Source organism: Schistocerca serialis, chromosome 11 (assembly GCF_023864345.2).
Source record: "Schistocerca serialis cubense isolate TAMUIC-IGC-003099 chromosome 11, iqSchSeri2.2, whole genome shotgun sequence".
In the NCBI taxonomy this organism is placed as follows: domain Eukaryota; kingdom Metazoa; phylum Arthropoda; class Insecta; order Orthoptera; family Acrididae; genus Schistocerca; species Schistocerca serialis.
In genome coordinates, this window is record NC_064648.1 from 66152949 (window position 1) to 66169198 (window position 16250).

Sequence of the window (16250 nt, forward strand, 5' to 3'; positions counted from 1 at the left end):
GGTAGTACAGGAAAATCCCCGCTTCTTCGTTACTTCGGAGATGCTGTGTCCCATTGCCTGCGCGAACTATAACACCACGTTCAAACTCATTTAAATCTGGATAACCTGGCATTGTAGCAGCAGTAAGAGATTTAACAGCTGCACCAGACACTTGTTGTCTTATATAGGCATTTCCAAATGCAGCGCCATATTCTGCCTGTTTACATATCTCTGTATTTGAATACACATGCCTATGCCAGTTTCTTTTGTGCTTCCGTGTAGGATGCTATGTGTACTTCCTGTTGCTTTCTATTCTGCTGAGCACGTTCTAATGTTCCTAGAAGAAACATAGTCTTTACCCTATCATTTTCTCCTAGTGCAATTGTTTTGTTTTCTTTGTATTCTTTGTAGTTTTTTCCTTTAGCTCCACTGACTTCCATTATTTCTTGCACATCCTGTTCATCTGTTGCTAGGAGGGAAAGTCATTGACAAATCTCAAACATTTTCCTCTTCCACAGCTTTTCCTAATGCAATCCAGAGTTGGTACTGTGTCCTCCTACTCTTAATGCTTTTTTTATTTATGTAGTTGTAAGCTTATTGCAAACCATGTTGTCAAAAGTCTTTTGTAGGTGTACAAAGCAAATGCATAAGTCTCTTCCCTCTTCAATAAATCTCTCCCCCCTCCAAAATTTGCAAAAGTCCAGTTGCATTTCTTATCCCTAAATTAACAGAGGCATAGATAAAGTGAATATAGTTAGTAAAAAATTGCTGTATGCATGGAGAGAGAAAAAAAACCTTGAGAAATGAAGTTAAATGATTAGCATGTTGCCATATTTTTCATGGAGACAGTGTACTGTAATTGTTAATCTGACCCATGCCACTTCACGATTCAGGAACATGCAGCTATCAAAGTAGAAACCAAACTGTTTCTCGTCTGCATTATCTTTTCGAGTCATTTGTTTATGACACTTAATATAACTTCTTCTGCATTTGAAATGAAATTAATTTTCCTCTGCTCACTGTGTCACTCTGTTCCCTGCTTCTTTGATATTGGAATTGTTACGGTTGTTAAAATGCCCTGTGGCCTTTGCCACTCAAATATACATACATTCTGTTGAGTAACCTCAATATTTTTTTATTTCACTTTGATTCAAACATTCTAGTATTTATAATATTGTAAGCTCTCAGAATTTTAACAATAAAGCACACAATGATGCACAACAGCTCTCTCCTCCCACATCTGCCACTGGGTTTGGACAAGTGGCTCTGTAATGCTCTCATGATTATTAAACAGTGCCTGCTCTTCTTTGGATATGTTTCTTCTTCAAACATGTTGCTCAGACTGAGGCACAGTATTCAAGTTTTAGTTGAATGCGGCTTTTGTTAGTCACTTCTTTCAGTGATGAATTTCACTTTGTTAAGATTCTTCCAATTAGCCACAGCCTGGTATATGTTTTTGTAGAATTAGTTTTATCTGGTTAGTAAAATATTATAGCTGTGTGACTGCATTGTGAATGTGTAACATTATCTGACATTTGGCCACTGTGCAAATGGCCTTCTCCAAGGTGTTTTTGCTAAGTGAAGAGTTTTATTGACAGTGACAATGGCCACAAAAGTCTGTGCTTACATAATTTTATGCGGTCATTCTACTTTGAATCACTCCATATGGTAATGTGTCATCCGAGAGACTCTATTTGTAGCGGGACTTTGAATTTTGCCGCACTACTTAATGCAGATGTAAAAACTTATTAGCTAGTCTTGGTCTGATTAAGACGAAAAACAAGTTATTGATGTGCAGACGTATTGGGGAAATTTGTATGAAAAATACATTGCATTTAATCTCAAGACGATTTTGATTTGTATAAATTAGTGATTCCTGGATGATTGCAAGATTTTGGAGCCGCTACTACTTTTCATGCAGAAACGAAGTAGGAGATTTTTGAAGACCTGGATGCCGCACGAAAAAAGACATGTTAACATGGTTAAAGGATGAACTCTTATCTACGCCACTTCCCCCTGTTAATCACGTTTTGTTATTCACTGTTCTTTTTCAAATAATTTTTGCAGTGGAAATTGGTTTGACTTTTGCTCAGAAATGCCACAAGGACCACCCCAACAATAGCTTTTCTGAATCACGAAGTCCGATAACTTTTCTGTAATACGAAGTCCGACTTGCATTTCATTCTTTCCCTTTTTCACGGTCATTAACGATTTTAAAAACCCCTTTTTACTCACGATTTCTTCCCACATTTTCAACCTTTTCTTTTATTCTCATTTTCTTTTTTATTAACCACTACATATTCTATAAACGAACCGATCAGTATAGCCAGATCCACAAAAATTTGTCTGTTTATTTACATTAATTAGTTATAAATTTGTTACCGTTCATGGCAATATAACATAATTCTTTTATCAGGTATGTAAAAGCTCAAGTTGTAAGTCACTATAATGAAAACACATACACCACTCAAAAATACACGACACATGGTATACTGAAAATGTCAGCAAAACTGGAAATTAATCAATTAATGGATTAATTAACACCTAATGAGTACATACTGGTAAAACTGCATATTTTACAAATGTCAGATGTAACCACTGAACACTTTGTTTCTTTGACAAATCAGTCTGTATTCGCATTTCATTGTGTACACCATAGTGTGATTTAATTAAGGTTAAATTAATTCTTGTAATTGTAAATTTCTTAAAACAGTAACTTTAACAATATGTATATTAGTTTTGATTATGTTTGGAAGTGAAACATGGACGTTAAATAGTTTGGACAAGAGGAGAATAGAAGCTTTTGAAATGTGGTGCTACAGAAGAATGCTGAAGATTAGATGGGTAGATAACATAACTAATGTGGAGGTATTGAATAGAATTGGGGAGAAGAGGTGTTTGTGGCATAACTTGACAAGAAGAAGGGACCGGTTGGTAGGGCATATTCTGAGGCATCAAGGGATCACCAATTTAGTATTGGAGGGCAGCGTGGAGGGTAAGCTTGCACAGGATAGAGTAGCATGGAGAGCTGCATCAAACCAGTCTCAGGACCGAAGACAACAAAAACAACAACAACTTATGTGGTTGAGCCTGTGAAGGCAGTGTAAGTGTTACTGTTTCCTAGTTTGTTCATGGATCAGCTCTAGTTTGTTACTGGGTCAACTTTTGTGTGTTTGTATTCAGCAAAATTAATAAATTACATTTTAATGAAGTTAGAAGCCGAACAATGTGTTAGTGTTTTCATTTGAAAGTTATAAAAATTTTCACATAATTAAAACCTGGGCTATATTAGGTTTTAGCAACGAATACAGTAATAAGCCAAAACATTAGGACCACTGCCCACTGTGAACTTCGGATGCGTTGGCGTTGCGGGCACTTGGCGCGGTAACAAAAGTATGTAAGTGGAGCAGACGCGGACAGGATGTTGCCCTAGTGAAGATTTGGGCTGCATATGGGGAAATCCATTGAGATAAGCAATTTAGAGAAAGGGCATATTATTATTACACAGAGTCTCCGAACGAGTATCTGTCGATCAATGGAAATGTGTCGGCTCTCGAGGGAAATCACATTTTTGTTACACTAGGTTGTTGTTCGTTTCCACAAATGTTATCACTGAGGTAAACGGCAGCTCAAAACGTGTAGCACACCACAGCACAGACTGGTGGGAGACATTCTTCTGCACTTGCACGGGACCTGTGGTAGTAATCGAAGACACACTGACAGCTGCAAACCACCTGCATCCCTTCATTCGTGATGTCTTGCTCGGCATCAATGTCATCTTCCAGCAGTATAATTTTCCATGTCCAGGAGCCAGAACAGTACTCCAGTGACTTGAGGAGCATTATAGTGAACTCACATTGATGTCTCGGTGACCAAATTCTCTTGACGGACACAAATCAGCGGCCATTTATTTACGCAAATTACGTGACCTGTGTGTAGACGCTTAATGCCACAGTATCTCCACAAACTGTCGGATCTCTGACACACAGAATCAGTGATGTATTTCATTCCAAAGATGGACGACAAGCTATTAAGCAGATGGTCATTATGTCTTGGCTCGACAGTGTAGGTCACTCACACTATTGACAGGTGAAAGATAAGTATTATGGCCATTTGTTGTAAAACAGTGGTATCATACTTATTTTATGTGTTATATGCTTCATATTGAGTATTTAAAGGAAGCAAAATGGAGAGTTATAATTTTCAATTTAATGTAAGAACTGGTGGGTCTCCCATAAGTCCAACCCCTCGTCCAAGTCGTGGGAGATGGGCAACAGCACAAAGTAGGGGACTGCCTATAGGGACAATGTACAGCGGGGACTTCGTGTGCCCCAGGACCGCTACGGTAGCTGGGAAGGCCCTATGGGAATCCTGAAACGTGACGGCTAACGGGGCTCTGGTGAAGCTGCGATAGGCCTAGCAAGCCAGTAGTGGATAAATCAACTGCTTTCAAAAAGGGAACATGCCTCGGATCACGGAACGGATTTAAAGGAAACCGACCAAGCAATGGAAAAGGATTACGAGATGGTTTACGACTGGGCACCTTAAACGTAAGGACTCTAACTGGGAAGTTAGAAGAAATTGTAGAAATGATGGAAAGGAGGAAATTGGACATCTTGGGACTTGCTGAGACTAGGTGGAGAGGAGTTGGTGAAAAACCACTAAGTAAAGGATGTAAACTGTACTGAATAGGGAATGAGAGGGGAAGAAATGGAGTGGCAATAGTGGTCAGAGAGGGTCTGCAGGAGGAGGTGGAAGGTATCAATGATTGAATGATAAAAGCCAGAGTACGAGTGAAAGGAAAACGCATTGAAATCATCCAAGCGTATGCCCCACAGGTGGGGTGTACAAAAAAGGAGAAGGAGGAATTTGAAGATGACATGCAAAAGCAGCTAAATGGAGGTAATCAGATTATAATAGGGGACCTCAATGCACATGTTGGCACAGACAGGAAAGGATTCGAGGAGATAATGGGACCAGAGGGCTGGGGGAACCGAAATAGAGAAGGAAAATTGTTGCTGGAATTCTACAAGAGGAATGGGCTGGCGATCGCAAATTCCTGGTACAAGAAGAGAAGTAGCCACAAAATAACTTGGTACAGTGGAGACTGGTCCCAAACTTCAGTAGTAGACTATGTACTAGTGGATAGGCAGATGATGAGCAGCCTCACATATGTTAAGGTCATTCCATCTGAGGCCTTAGACAGTGACCATCGGCTGTTGGTAGCCACCCTGAGAGAGAAAAAAGATAGGAGGGCAACAGATATACAGGAGAAAAGGTTGAAGACATGGATGCTGAAAGAGGATGAACGGAGGACCCAGTACCAGACACTGATCAGGAAGAAGCTGCCAAAGGAAGATCAGAGAACAGTGGAAGAAGAATGGGGAGATTTTAAGAGGGCTCTAGTTGAGGCAGCTGAGACTGTGTGCGGAAGAACTAGCACAAAGAGGAGAAGTAAGGAAACCCCATGGTGGAACAACATATGTAAAGAGGCAGTACTTCGAAAGAACAAAGCCTTCAGAGAATGGTTCCAGACCCGAACAGAGGAAGCTAGGGTAAAATATAAGGAAAGCAAGAAAGCGGCACAGACCATAGTAAGGGCGGAGAAGAAGAAGTGGATGGAAAAATGGACAAGAATGTTAGAAGAGGACAGTGAAGGGAACAAAAAAGTACTTTACACCATGGTAAGAAATAAGAGGAATGACAGAAGCGAGTGCCTGAGGATCATGGATAAGAATGGAAGAGTTGTGGAGGAAATGCATGAGCTCAAAAAGATTTGGAAGGAGTACTTTGAAGATCTGTTGAATGCCGCCAAGCGGGTAACTAACAGCGATGCAGAGCCTAAGGCAGCAGACGATTATAATAGTGGGGAAACTGATGATCTAACTTGGAATGAAGTGGAAGAAGCCATAAAGAGGATGAAAGGGGGCAAGGCACCAGGTTGGGACGAAGTAACAGTGGATATGATACGAGCAGCAGGAGAAGTAGGAACCCAGTGGCTATACAGAGTGCTGAGGGTGGTGTGGAAGGAGAACAGAATTCCTGAGGATTGGAAGAAAGGATTTATAGTCCCGATCTTCAAGAAAGGGGATAAAAGGAGATGTGAGAACTACAGAGGAATCACCCTGCTATGCCACTGTGGAAAAATCTATGAAAAGATCCTGGAGAAGAGAATAAGAAGCAGTATTGAAAGTAGACTGCAAGAGGAGCAGTATGGTTTCAGACCGGGAAGATCAACAACGGACCTCATATTTGCGGTAAGGCAACTGCAGGAAAGGCACTATGAGTACGGGAAGGACTTAATCATGGCCTTTTTAGATATTGAGAAGGCGTATGACAGTATCTATAGGGACAAGCTCTGGGATGTGCTGAACGCAAAAGGGATAGATGAAGAGATAACACAAAAAGTCAGAAAAATGTATGAGGGAAGTGAGAGTTGTGTGAAAGTGGGGAGGGAACGTACTGCATGGTTCAAGCTGGAAAATGGGCTGCGACAGGGAAGTGCACTTTCGCCTTTATTGTTTATTATTGTTATGGATGAAATCCTACAGCAAGTATCAGATGCAATTGGAGATCATAAAATGAAAGCAGTGCTTTTTGCCGATGACCTGATGTTATGGGGAAATTGCGAGAAGGAGGTGCAAGAGCAGTTAGATGTATGGGAGGCAACGGCAGCACAATATGGAATGCATTTCTCTGCAAAGAAAAGTGAAATAATTGTCACAACAAGGAAGAAGAATAGGCCAAATGTGGGTATAACTTGTGGAGGGGAAAAACTACAAGTGGTAGAGAACTTCAAGTACCTGGGAAGCATGATTGAAAGTAAGGGGGGAAACGCGATGGAAATAAATGAAAGGTGCAGAAAAGCAGGGCAGTTCTACAAATGCATTAGGGGGCTTATTTGGAGCAAGGAGGTGCCACAGAAATCCAAGGGAATTATATACCGAACCTACTTTGTCCCCATATTGGCATACGGAAGTGAGACATGGGTAATGCACAAAAGCGACAAAAGTAGAATACAGGCTAGTGAAATGAAGTTCCAGAGGAGCAGGTTGAGTGTAACAAAACGAGACAGATTGCGAAATGTGTATGTGAGGGAAAGACTAAAGGAGGAACCAGTACAGGACAGGATAGAAACATCAAGACTGCAGTGGTATGGACACATGAAGAGAATGGACGAGGGAAGAATTCCAAAGAGGATGTTTGATCTGCAACTGGAGGGGAAGAGGCCCAGAGGAAGACCAAGAGATAGATGGGTGAAGGGAGTGAAGGAATGTGTGATGAGAAGAGGAGGGAACTGGACGAAGGTGGAAGAGGGGGAATGGTGGAAAGACAGAACACGATGGAGAGGCTTGTGTTCCCAACAGACCCAGCCAGTGGCTGGAAACTGTACAAGATGATGACGACGTAAGAACTGGTGGCAAATCATAACATTACAGTATGCAAACTCCCAGATATTTTATTATTGTGATTGTTTCATAATGAGGTATCTCGAACAGAATGAGCCGCGCGGGATGCCTGCGCGGTTTGAGGCGCCACGTCACAGATTGTGCAGCCCCTCCTGCTGGAGGTTTGAGTCCTCTCTCGGGCATGGGAGTGTGTGTTGTTCTTAGCATAAGTTAGTTTAAGTAGTGTGTAAGATTAGGGACAGATGACCTCAGCAGTTTGGTTCCTTAGGAGTTCACACACATTTGAACATTCTGAACAGAATGACCTTCTCAATCCCATCCAGCAAGGTTATCGAAAACATCGATCACGTTAAACCCGACCTGCAGTTTTCTCACATCGTACTGAAAGCTTTGGATCGAGGCAGCAAGGTAGATGCGGTATTTCTCGATTTGCATTTGACTCAGTAATGCACCTATGCTTATTGTCAAAAGTACGATAATATGTGCTATCGAGCGAAATTTGTTATTGGATTGAAGTCTTTTTGGTAGGGAGGACACAGCTTTTTATCTGGAATGGAGAGTCATTGTCAGATGTAGAAGTAACTTCAGATGTGCCCTGGGAAAGTGTGTTGGGACCCTTACTGTTCATGTTGTGTATTAATGAAATACTGATCGAAAGAAACTGCATAAATATTCAGTTGGATCTTGATAAGTGGTGCAGAGATTGGCAACTTTCTGTGAGTGTTGAGAAAAGCAAAATTGTGCAGTTCAGAAAACAAAAAAACATTGTATCCTATGGCTATAATATCAGTGAGTCACTGTTGGAATTGGCCAACTCGTACAAATACCTGGGTGTAACACTTCGTAGGGATGTGAAATAGATTGATCACATAGGTTCAGTCATTGGCAAATTGGATGGTAGACTTCGGTTTATTGGTAGAATACTGGGGAAATGCAATCAGCCTACAAAAGAGATTGCTTTCAAATCACTCGTGCGGCCAGTTCTAGAATATTGCTCAAGTGTGTGGGACCCGCACCTGATAGGACTAACAGGGGATATTGAATGTATACAGTGAAGGGCAGCATGAATGTCTTAGGTTTGTTTAATCTGTGGGAGATGTGACACAGAGATACTGAAGGAACTGAACTTTAAGTCTCTTAAAGATACATGTAAACTACCCCAAGAAAGTCTATTAACAAAATTTCAAGAACTGGCTTTAAATAAATTCTCTAGGAATGTACTACAACTGCCTATGTACTGTTCGCATAGAGATCGTGAGGATAAGATTAGACAATCATTCTTACTGCACTTTATATGCGAATGGGACAGGAAGGAATGCTAATAACCAGCACAATGGGACATAACCTCTGCCATGCACCTCTCGATTGATTGGAAACTGTGTAATTATCCATCAGGGACCAAAATCCCCACACACCAAAATATTCAGGAAATGTCTCTGAATAACCTTAGAAATTTTTGTCTGTGGAGTATGAGTTCATTGAGCATAAAATTCTTGTGTTTTATCTGTCATTTTTGTTCTTCTTTTCACATTTTTTGCCTAATCACTATTGTTCCTTTTCTAGAACTTTTCACTTTTTCTGTTTTCTTTGTCTCACTTCTTCTCCTCTTCTCAATGTTTTTTGCTTTCTCCAAGAGTCTTATAGAATTTGCTGATATCCTGGTCTAGCTCTCTGAGAGCTGATTATATTTTCAAATATCTGGTGGAATGTGCAGCTGTAGTGTCATACCTTCCCCCATATCTTTTATAAAACTATAAGCATGTTTTTCAAAAATAGTTATACCAATGGCCCAGTTCAAATGCTTTTTGTATCAGTATTACTCGTATCGACATTTTTATTCATTTTATGTTGCTGCAGTGTAAGTACGTAGAAATCGGAATATGCTTCATAGTATTCCTTTCCACACATTATTTTTGACACCAATTTCTCTCCCACCAGTGTTATGAAATTTTTTTGGAACTAATGAATGCTTAAATATTTGATTTCTGTTATTTTATCACCATGATTATTCCTCCCTATGTAGGTGGGTGCCAACAAAATATTGTCACGCACTGAGGGGAAATTATGTGACTGAAATTATGTGAGAAGAGCCTGCCGCAACAAAAAAAGAATTTTTTTTATGGTAGCCACCCCAATTCACTTATTATATCTGTGGCACTCTCTCCCCTATTGCACGATAATACTTCTATGAACTTTTTCGATGTTCTCCGCTAATTCTATCTGATGCAGATGCCACATCGGACTGCAGTACTCCAAAAGAGGACAGACAAGTGTAGTGTAGGTAGTCTTTTTAGTAGACCTATTGCATTTTCTAAGTGTTCTGCTGATTGATCAATCTTTGGTGTGCTTTCCTCAGAACATTATCTATGTGATCATTCCAATTTAAGTTATTCATAATTGTATTCCTTAAATATTTAGTTGACTTTACAGCCTTTAGATTTGTGTGTTTTTTCTGTAACCGAAATTTAGCAGGTTCCTTTTAGTACTCATGTGAATGACTTCATGCATTTCATTATTTATAGTCAATTGTCATTTTTTGCATCAAACAGATATCATGTCTAAATTGTTTTGAAATTTGTTTTGATCGTCAGATGACTTTAGAAGATGGTAAATCACAGGATCGTCCGCAAACAGTCAAGAGGGCTGCTCAGATTGTCTCCTAATTCACTTATGTACATGAGGAACAGCAGAGGACCTATACCACTTCCTTGGGGAATGCCAGATATCACTTCTGTTTTACTCGATGATTTTCCGTCAGTTACTACACACTGCAACCTTCCTGATGGGAAATCATGAAAATAAAGAAGAAGTTGCAGGCAGAGTTCACCTGAACTGTTGGAGGTGTGTGAGAGGTGTGCTTGTTTGTGTGTATCAGTGATGAGTGTTTCTGTCTTTCTCTTTTGCGGAAGAAGGCTGTGGCTGAAAGCTTTGTGTAAGTGTCCTTTAATTGTACCTGTCTGCAACTTAATGTCTGTTTTCCTAAACTTTTTATCAGTAACGTGCTTAAAGTCAAACATTTAACACATTAAGTCACTTGTAAAGTAATCAGATGTTTGAAGCTGTTTTATAAATGGGAGTTCGATTCTTTAAAAAATTGAGGGATTACTGGTAGTACACCATTACTTACAGAACTTTATAACAAACACTACTATTTCCCGTGTAGCAAAAATAACTTTTCAGTCGTTGAATTTAGGTAACTGGATAGTTTGCATAAAGTGAGGCTAATCTGGCACATTTATTTATTTATCGTTTTTCAATTTCCTTACGAATTGGTTGGGATTCTCAACGTCTTGCTTTGTGCTAGATGGGAGTTTGTTGATCTTCTTCCAAGCCTGAGCGATCAGCACATCGGACTGCCAAATGCAGAGATAGTAATCATTGAATTTGTTGGCCAGTGATTTGAAACTGTCACAGTTTCTGCCAGAACTTTTTTCTAGGAACTATTTTGTATGTGCTGCAGATACCAAGATGATGGAGAGTCTGCCAGTGTTTGCCTTTCGTAGGTGGCTTAACACACTGTGGACAGATTCTGAAATTTCTCGTGTTTCAAACACCGTCTGTTGTGGACGGATCGTGAGATAACTCGTGTTTACTACAAGCTGTCTGTAGACTGTGTGGGGTTACGTGTTTACACCCGTAGGCAACATAGCAAACGTGATTGCTTTGCGTACTTTTTACTTATTCAGTATTGTGAGTGTATTTTGATATTTCAAATAGTTACACAATTTTCATCTCGAAGTTTCTCCTGATCTTAGAGATAGCTCTATTCAGAAAACGGAAGGAAATGAATGACACTGAAATATTTTTTGGAGTTTTTTTTTCTGATGCATACTAAGATGTCCCTAGTGAGAATGGAGATCCAGATGACTGTGTTAAGGGATGTTTGTATGGGCCTGAGAATGATTCCAGTGACAGTGTCATTTTTAGACGTACAAAGAAGTGTAATGTGGCATCGGTGTCAAGTCATTCCGACAACAACGGTGAAGGTGACTGATTGTGAGAATGATTCATTTCGTCATAATGAAAACAATGATTGGTTTGAGATTGATATTCAGCCACACTTGCAACTATTTGATGGTTATCCTGTGGTCATTACTTTTCCAACGCAGTGTGACTCTGCAGGTCACTGTGATTAGCCGGACGTTTGGTGACCTCTTGTCTGAGATGTTTTGTAAGGTGTTTTGCTCCTGTCATCATCAGATCTCAGTGAAAGATAAAACATCACATAAAGCACTTATATGGTTTACTGTTACATGAGGAGATTCCTTGACCTAATTGTTCTGATGGGACAGCCGAGACAAGATAAAAGAGCATCGCTTAACAGACTGTCTAATAGGTACCCCACTATTGTCACAGACTGTGAGATTTGAACAGATTTTCAGGAGGACGACAGTTCAATCCCGTGTCCGGCCTTCCCGATTTAGGTTTTCGTGATTTCCCTAAATTGCTTCAGGCAAATGCCGGGACGGTTCCTTTGGAAGGGGATGGCCAACTTCCTTTCCCGTCCGTCCCTAATTGGACGAGACTGATGGTCTCGCTGTTTGCTCTCTTCCACCAAATCGACCCCTTGAACAGATTTTGACATTCTGGCATGAAATTGAACAATAGAACTGGGAGACTCTTCGAAGTACAACATGTGCTGGATTATTTATTCCATAAATTCGGGACACTAAACAAACCGAAGAGATAATTGTCTTTGAATGATGGGATGGTTTCACAGAGTGTACAGATGAGGTTTCAATCACACAACTCTGCAACGATGACAAAAGTATGGGTTATTTGTTAGGATGGTGTGCGAGAGAGCTGCGGGCTATATCTCCGGTATAGTGATTTACACTGGTGAAGGGAAGTAACTGGAAGAATGTGTTCTTGGCCATTATCTTAGTATGTAGCACCATTTCTGCCACAATAACTGCTATAATAGCACGTTTAATTGTTATAACAGCATGTCTGCTGAAGAGTTACTACTCGAAAGCAAAACCAGATCTGTGGTACTATGAGAGCGAACAGAGGTTTACCACAAACTGTGAAAACAGAGGATCGAGAATGAAGAAAGATGTCATAGTTTTCTGTAGATAATGTGATATAGTTCTCATCATGCGGAGAGCAATGTGATATTCTTCTCATCGTGTGGAGAGACAAGTAGGATGTCAGAATGATTTCAATAATTCATGAAACTTCTCTCTCAAATGACAGAAATGAAAAATAGAAACAGAAATAGAAGTTTATTGTCTCATAACATGCAATTTCAAGCCAAGTACAGGAGACTCGTCAATACACAAAAACTGGTTTATAATTTTCCTTATAATACCAGTAATATAATATACAGTAATGAATAATAACTTAATTAAGCAATTAATAATTTTTCTTCAAAAGTAACAAACTTTTAAGATTAACAGTCCTAAGTACTTGCTCTCTCTCCTGCTCAAACTTTCAGGTTGTCATTTATGAATTCTTCTACTGAATAGTAACATTTCTGCACTAGTTTCTCATGTAAGGATTTTTCCAGTGTTTCTAAATTTATGCTGAGCAGTTCTCTTCCTTTCACTTTATTATAAATTTTCATACCCATATAATGTGGAGCATAAAGTTTTAAATGGTGGGTGCGCAGCATAAAATTATTTTGATTTCTGGTGTTGTAATCATGTTGAAAATGATTTGCTACAAATAAATCAGGGTTAGTGTGTACAAAGATAATCAGCTTGTATATGTATAGTGAGGGAACACTTAGTATACTCAGATTTTTTAGGAGTGAGTGACATGATTTTCTTCGCCCTACATTGTGCATTTTTTTAATGATGGTTTTCTGAAGTTTGAATATTCGACACATATAGTTTGAGTTACCCCAAAATACAATTCCGTACCTTATTACTGACTCAAAGTAGCTGTATTATACTACTTTTCTTATGTCCATACTGGTAGCATTGTACAGTATTCTCATTGCATATGCTAAGCTATTTAATTTATTTGCAAGGTACTGTGTGTGTGACCCCCATGATAGATTTTTATCTAGTTGCATTCTTAGGAATTTCACATAGCTAGCTTCCTGCAAATTCTGGTTTCTGTGACTGACCTGAATATCATTTAACTTTGCTTGTTTTGTCTTAAATTGCATTAACTGAGTCTTTTCCATGTTTAATTTTAACCGATTTAAATCAAACCAGCTATCTAAGATTTCTAAAGTATTTAATACAGTTTGTGGAATTTGATCTGCAATGTTACTTTCAATGATTAAAGATGTGTCATCTGCAAATAAAACTGAGTGACACTCAGTATTAAGTAGCAGATCATTTATGTAAAACAAAAACAGAACGGGACCTAAGACAGAACCTTGGGATTCTCCATGTGAAATGGTTTTCCATTTTGAAGTTCCTCTCACTCTTACAGAATTGTATCTTGCCAATAGTAAGCAGAAGGTACACTTTAATGTTTCTGCTCTGGATTTCTAGATGTTTCAAGAGGTATGGTGGGACTCTTCATTGTTTATAATTTATATCAATGATCTACCTAATATTAAGCCATGTAAATCTGTTCTGTATGCTGATGATACCACTTTCATTGCAGCTGGAAATGACATGGAGGACCTAGAGAAACAGAAGCAAAGCCAACCTAAGAATTTCTAGTATCCCGTTTAAAGACGATGAATGACTGTAAACCAGAATAAAATTGAAAATTTATTTAGTTAATGCAATACCAACAATGATTGTATTGTCAAACACCTGGATGTACAAGTAGATTCCAAATTAACTTGTAGCCTCCACACATATTCTCTATTCACTAAGTTACCAAAGGTCGTATTCCTGTTACATAAACCTAGAGCATGTGTGAGTGAGAATATGATGCTTAGATCCTACATTATGAATTTTTTCATAGTCACATGACATACTGCATACTGTTTTGGGGCAGCTCTACTGGGGCGAAAAGAGTTCACGGGTGTCAGAAAAAGCGTATCAGATGTGTGGTGGGGATTTTCGAGAAACTGGGCATCGTAGCAGTCCCTTTATTATATATACTTAATTGCGTAGTCTACATGAAAGAAACCAGGAGAGCTACAGATTAAGGCAATCATTTCATTGTCACAAAATGTGACACAAAGAAAAGATTTAACAAATCTTTACAAGATTAAGCAAGACTGGCAACAGCTATACATACCTTGGAGTAAAACTGTTCAATGCATGGTCAGCATGACACATTACTTCATTAAAGACCTTCAGAAATGTTTTACAAAATTGGCTTAAAAAAGAAGGCTTTTTATGCGATAGAGAATTTTTTTGATTGAACAGAAAAAGATCTAAAAATTTAATTTATACTAACTGCACATTTGTATGCAAATCTACACAATTTAACTGTTTTCTTTATTATTATTGTATGTATTATTCAATTTGTGCAGACTGTTAAGATCAATAGCATACAAAATACCAGAAGATGAAAAAAAAAGAAAGATGATAAGTATCTAGTGTGGAAAAATATTCTCAAACTGCCCTGCATCTATGGAACACATTGAGTGAATGAGGGAACAGGTAGTTTATTCTGACAAGTAAATTTCTCGTTTGCACGACTCCTGCTTCAGCGTTTTGGTTTGCAAGATTTAGCTTCAGAATTAATATTTCAGGAATATTTTATTAACATCGATGACACGAGGTGTTACGTTCAGCCAGTCTGTAATTTTCAGACAACGAGACCAGCCGGAGCGACTTTGTGCACGCGATTGACCTCGTCAGGTTCGTACGGAGCCGGACAGAGGGCGAGCAGTTTGCCATCGGTGTGGCAGGGTACCCGCTGGGCCACCCCGAGAGCCGGTCGCGTGAAGAGGACCTGCTTCACCTCCGAGAGAAGGTAATATGTGCAGGTGCGGGTGTGTGACTGGGGAGTTTCTCTTTAAATTGGCGTCATTTCTTTTTGAAGCATTTGTTACTTTTGGTAAACATTTTTGGAAAACAGTGATCAATTAATTATTATATTTTGACTAAAGTTCAGTCTTGACCACACCATTTATGTTTTAATGATATAGGTAACCGGTTTCGGTTCTTTCTACAAAACCATCATCAGACCCATGGCTCCCTTAGGATGGTAGGCGGAGCTTTCATCGCCTCAGTCAACTGATGCGTAGCAGCGAGGAGAGCTCCGCCTACCATCCTAAGGGAGCCATGGGTCTGATGATGGTTTTGTAGAAAGAACCGAAACCGGTTACCTATATCATTAAAACATAAATGGTGTGATCAAGACTGAACTTTAGTCAAAATATAATTTGTTACTTTAGCAGCATTGCACTTGCTGAAAATCTAATAAAACACCACACATCTGGAACTCATCTCACAGTAATTTTATTTATTTATTTTTTTTCATACAAATATTAGCTCTGTTACCGCTTTGAAGTAGTTTCCTCATAAAACTGCAGGTCTGGTTGACAATTCTAGGTAGGGAACAGGATACTGTTCTAAGATTAATTTTTTTCACTTATTGAATAAAACTTCATAATTATCAAATCGGAGAGACGTCTGTTGCTCATTGACGATATACTCAGTCTGGAGACATCTGCAAATAAGATCTTCATTTGACATATTTAATACTTTCACCTTATATGTGCACCATTTAAAGTTATTGAAAGAAAAAGCAATGATTTACTTTTTTTTTTCTAATAATCTTCTCACACTGTAATGCAGTGAATGTTTCTTACATTGATAAATTCCTCCCTGGCTGTGTACAATACAGATGTTATCAGCATTCACCATCAAATGACTCTTAACACAGACGACCCATTTTCATCGCATTAATTACACCGCCTGATTAAAAAAGTGAAACATGCAGAAGACACGAGCAGATGTCAGTGTAACTTCGTACATGTATGTTCCATCAGTGTGT

General features: G+C 39.1%; 1 protein-coding gene across 1 annotated transcript in view; it reads left to right on the forward strand.

The window, feature by feature from the left end:
- Nucleotides 1-16250, forward strand: part of LOC126426448 (methylenetetrahydrofolate reductase) — a 108248-nt gene that overhangs the window by 51860 nt on the left and 40138 nt on the right. Inside the window, exon 5 of the mRNA XM_050088363.1 lies at nt 15061-15224. Within this exon, the coding sequence (XP_049944320.1) occupies nt 15061-15224 (164 nt within the window). The remainder of the gene's footprint in view (nt 1-15060; nt 15225-16250) is intronic.